We start from the raw sequence: 5,109 nt of genomic DNA, 5'->3' as shown, positions 1-5,109 counted from the left end.
TTGGTTTGATGGTTGGTTGGTTGGTTTGATGGTTGGTTGGTTGGTTGGTTGGTTTGATGGTTGGTTGGTTGGTTTAATGGTTGGTTGGTTTAATGGTTGGTTGGTTGGTAGTTTAACTGGTTGGTGACCTGGTTGTGTAGTTGGACGGACTGATCGGTCAGAGCGCAGCCGTTACTTCAGGTTGAGGTATTTTGGTAAAACTTCATCCCAGAACTCCTCTTCCTCACCTGCAGGCGGACCTTTACCTCTCCACTGTTTCCTCTCAGCTGCTGATTTGCTGCTTCCTCCTTTTGCTGCTGAAACCTTTTTCTTTTTCACAATCTCTTCCTCTTCCTCCTCCTCCTCTCCTTCCTCTTCCTCCTCCTCCTCCTCCTCCTTCTCTTCCTCCTCCTCTTCATCAGTTCCCTGTCTGTCCTCTTCTTCCCTTTCCTCCTCCTCTTCCTCTTCTTCATTTTTATTGTCACTTTCTTCCTCCCCTTCTTCCCCTTCCTCCCCTTCCTCCTCTTCCTCCTCTTCCTCCTCTTCACTTTCTTCCTCTTCGTCATTATTTGTTTCTTCACTTTCTTCCTCACTCTCTTTAGCTTTCTTCCCACCCTCTCCCGGTTCTTCATCACTCTTCTCATTTTCACTTTCCTCTTCCTCGCTGCTTTCTCCACCCTCTTCCTCTTCAGAACTACTCTCATCTTCCTCCTCTTCTTCCTCCGCCTCTTCCTCATCTTCTGATGACTTTAAAGTCTCTAATTCATTCTCTTCTTCCTCTCTCTTGCTTTCTAAATCCTCCTCTTCCTCTTCTTCAGTCTCTGCTTTACTCTCAGTATCCTGACTCGACTCCTCCTCTTCCTCCTCCTCCTCTTCCTCCTCATCTTCACTTTTGCTTCCTTTCTCCTCTGTCTCATCTTCGCTTTCTGTGGCTTTACTTGTTCTCTGCTCTTCCTCCTTATCTTCATCAGCCTGAGATGGATCTTCTGGTTGAAGAGTGTCATCATCGTCATCTTCTTCTCCACCTTTAGTCCTTTCTTCATCACTAACCTCCTCTTCCTCTTGGCTGACATCTGGGCTGGTTCTCTGATCTTTGTCCTCCTCTTCTTCCTCCTGTCCTGCTCTTGCAGATCCTGTCAGCTCCTCACCTTCATCCTGACTCGTGTCCTTCTCGTCCTGACTTGTCCTCCGTCCTGGACTCTCAGCTGCAGGGATGATGTTGATGCTGACGGCAGATTTGTGACTGAAATCCTCAGCAGAGTGAGACTCAGACTCCTGATCAGACCTCCTCATGGCGTCCTGAGACTCAGACTCCTGGTCAGACCTCCTCATGGCGTCCTGAGACTCAGACTCCTGATCAGACCTCCTCATGGCGTCCTGAGACTCAGACTCCTGATCAGACCTCCTCATGGCGTCCTGAGACTCAGACTCCTGATCAGACCTCCTCATGGCGTCCTGAGACTCAGACTCCTGATCAGACCTCCTCATGGCGTCCTGAGACTCAGACTCCTGATCAGACCTCCTCATGGCGCCCTGAGACTCAGACTCCTGGTTGGACCTTCTCATGGCGCCCTGAGGAACTGCATGGCTGCTCTCTGAGCCTGACGGGGAGCTCAGTCTGCTCCTGGATATCATTTCTTGGACTAAAACTGTTCCTGCTGCCACAGACACGGCTCCAGCGAGCAGACTGAGATCTGACTTTTTCTTTGCATCAGAATCTTTTTGGTTTTTCTGGTTCTTGATGTTTTTGGATAAATCTGTGTTTGGTTTTGGTTTGGATTTGGAGGGTCTTTTCTTCTCTGTCTTTGTGTTCTCCTCATGGACTGTGTCCCTCAGGTGGAAGCCAGGTGAGTCTGAATGAACGGGTTTACCTGTTTTGTTTTTAACCCTCACAGGTTTGGTTTCCACCTGTTTAACTTCCTGTCTGGATTCTGCTGCTGGTTTCCCGCTCACCCCGATCAGCTGGTTTTTACTCTGAACTGGTCTGGGGTTCCGTTCGGACGCTGCCTTCCTGAAGTCATCGACACTCAGAGTTCTGTTTTTATCAGGTCTCCTTCCCAGCTGCTCCACAGCCAAGACGAGATTCTCTTTGTTCTGCCTCGTGCTCTTCTGTTTCTGCAGACTCCGAGAGGCTGAAGAGCGAGAGCTGCTGCTCCTCAGCCGGCGAGGAGAGCCGGTGTCGCTCTTACGAGACGGAGAGGTCGTAGAGAAACTGCTCTGCTTCGAGAGCTTTCTCTCCTTTTTTTGGTTCTGCTCTTTGGCAGACTTGGCATGCTTACCCTTCCTCTGTCCCCAGCATGAAGAAGGCAGGAAGAAGATGAGAAAGAGGCATGCATTAGAGAAGACAACAGTCTGTTCAATCATCAGTGCTGGTCTCATCTTAAACGTGCACGACGTGCACACATTATGACCTTCATTTCTACAGCAACCAGAGGACTGTTTGAGCTGCAGCTCAGCTTTTACTCCTGACAGAAAACAGACAGAAGCTGGATGAAGAAACTATTCCTAAAGCTGAGTGAAGACTGAAAATAATAAGATTTATACTTCGAAATGTTAACCTTTTAATTTCCCTCATGTTGTATGTCATCTCTGTATGCTGTAGGTGGACAGTATTCTTCTCCACCTGTTTGTTTCTCAGTTCTCTGCTAACAGTGGATGAGACAAATGGTTTGAAGATATTTATTTTTCAGGACGTTTGTATCTCAGATGTGTGTTGGCCTCTCAGAGGCTGGACCAGCGCCATCTGTCTGGATTTCAGTGAACGAGACCGTCGGACCATCAACCTTCTGACATCCTGAAGGTCAGGAGAGCCTCTCTGACCAACCTGCAACAGAACTGACTGAACTCACTGCTCTGAAACAACAACAACAACCTTCTCACTCAGGTCTGAGCTTCAACAATCAGTCACATCAGAGGTGGGCAGGCTGACCATTCAGCTGGTCTAAAGGACATTTAGGACATCTGTGAGGACATGAGACCGAAGGCTGACCTAACCTCCTCTGTGTCGCTGTTTCTCATCCACCTTCCTTCCCTGAGGAACCCCACACAGCCTGAGTTAAACAGTGGAAAGTTCCCTTTAAACAGCCGGGCTGCTCTTTATGATTATTCTGGGGCAGCTAACAATCAGTCATACTTTTTATGTTGCTTTTCTTTCAGGCTGAGGCTAACAGCTGAGCTAACAGCTGAGCTAACCTGACCAGAAACAACCTCAGGAACGATGAGAGCAGAAGGGTTACAGGCGTGATGAAGATAAGAAGCGATGAGGATGGACTGAAGCCGACTCACCTTGTTCAGCGGAGACAGAGTCAGTGTTTCATCACCGGCGTCCATCTTCATCACATGAGTCTGTCAGCACCAACAAATGAGCTGAAAACTTCATTTATGTAGAAACTGCAACGTTTGAGATGAGCTCGGACTTTTCTCACCATGTTGAGGAAGTCTGTGGTTTCTCCCAGACCTCTAACGCTGTCGGCGTCCGTCAGGCTGTCCACAGCGCCGTCTGCCTCGCCGTCCGTCTGCTCTGAAAAACAGACCATGACTCAGCACTGTTCCTCACGAGGCAAACAGCCGCTGTGAGGATCGGCCGTTAACACAGAGGTCCCTCCTGCCTGAAAACTGGTCTGCAGGGTATTTTATTTTGAAAAATGACCACTGTCATTCACACTTCTTTCAGTTACTGTTTCAAACTACTTCAGCAGACTTTCAGCTGTTTAGGCATGAAATTGTTCAGCTACTTCAGGACAAAACAGCTACGACTTCTGTTATTTCTGACTTTGATACTTTCTTAAATTCTTAAAAATCTTTGTTCTCTTTGAAATCTACTTCAGCAAACTAGCTTCATTTTAGCATTTAGCTATTGTTTTGCTAGATTTAGCTGTTGTTCTGCTGGTTCTAACTTGTAGCTACTGTTCAGCTAATTTTAGCTTTCAGCTCCTGTTTTGCTCATTTTGGACTATCTGCTCTTTTGCTGAATTTCATCTTTAGCTACTGTTCTGATGGTTTTAGCTTTTAGATACGGTTTTGCTAATTGTAGCTTTTAGCTTTTGTTTTGCTAGTTTAAAAATTCATTTCAAATATATGAGATTAATTTTGATAAATTTAATACTTTGAAAATAAATTTAAAAGAAAATACAGTTAATAAAAACTGATATTTATAGTTGGACGAATCATAAAATAAAATAAAATAAAATAAAATAAAATAAAATAAAATAAAATAAAATAAAATAAAATAAAATAAAATAAAATAAAATAAAGAGAGCTGTGATCCTGGTCCGAGGTGGACCCTGCTGGGCCGTTCAGCACCTTTTTGTGGCTCAGCTCAGGAGGAGGCAGTCGAGTCGGGCCGGTCTGAACGGGGACAGGAAGTGGCGCCATGGTAGGCAGCGTGCGGAACATCGGTCCAAACTTGTCCGGAGAACGCTCCTGAAGGCAAGAAGTGAGGTTTACTCAGCTGTTAATAATCCGGAAATGGTGTCTGGATTATAGAATCAAGAATAATCAAGTTATTAATTCTGGATTAACTAAACTCAGGTTTAATCAGGAGTTAACCGAGTCTAGATTAAGTGAACTCAGGTTTCATCAGGAGTTAAATGAGTCTGGATTAAGTGAACTCGGGTTTCATCAGGAGTTAACTGAGTCTGGATTAACTAAACTCAGGTTTCATCAGGAGTTAACAGAGTCTGGATTAAGTGAACTCAGGTTTCATCAGGAGTTAACAGAGTCTGGATTAACTAAACTCAGGTTTAATCATGGGTTAACCGAGTCTGGATTAAGTGAACTCAGGTTTCATCAGGAGTTAAATGAGTGTGGATTAACTGAACTCAGGTTTCATCAGGAGTTAAATGAGTCTGGATTAAGTGAACTCAGATTTCATCAGGAGTTAACTGAGTCTGGATTAAGTGAACTCGGGTGTGATCAGATTATTGGTTCTGGATTAAGTGAACTCGGGTGTGATCAGATGATTGGTTCTGGATTAAGTAAACTCGGTGTGATCAGATGATTGGATCTGGATTAAGTGAACTCGGGTGTGATCAGATGATTGGTTCTGGGTTAAGTGAACTCAGTGTGATTAGATGATTGGTTCTGGATTAAGTGAACTCGGTGTGATCAGATGATTGGTTCTGGATTAAG

The 5,109-nt window shown here is 45.2% G+C and overlaps 1 protein-coding gene across 2 annotated transcripts in view; it reads right to left on the bottom strand.

The window, feature by feature from the left end:
• Window positions 1-37: 37 nt before the first annotated feature.
• Window positions 38-5,109, bottom strand: part of rpgrb (retinitis pigmentosa GTPase regulator b) — a 12,080-nt gene continuing 7,008 nt past the window's right edge. For both annotated transcript variants that reach the window (XM_017441501.3, XM_017441502.3), the window contains exons 11-14: window positions 4,282-4,401; window positions 3,405-3,494; window positions 3,265-3,324; window positions 38-2,265 (exon numbers count right to left, since the gene is read on the bottom strand). In XM_017441501.3, the coding sequence (XP_017296990.1) occupies window positions 172-2,265; window positions 3,265-3,324; window positions 3,405-3,494; window positions 4,282-4,401 (2,364 nt within the window). In that variant the 3' untranslated portion in view covers window positions 38-171. The remainder of the gene's footprint in view (window positions 2,266-3,264; window positions 3,325-3,404; window positions 3,495-4,281; window positions 4,402-5,109) is intronic.

The sequence above is a fragment of the Kryptolebias marmoratus genome, linkage group LG23 (genome assembly GCF_001649575.2).
Source record: "Kryptolebias marmoratus isolate JLee-2015 linkage group LG23, ASM164957v2, whole genome shotgun sequence".
In the NCBI taxonomy this organism is placed as follows: Eukaryota; Metazoa; Chordata; class Actinopteri; order Cyprinodontiformes; family Rivulidae; genus Kryptolebias; species Kryptolebias marmoratus.
This window is presented reverse-complemented; position numbering and strand designations above follow the sequence as displayed.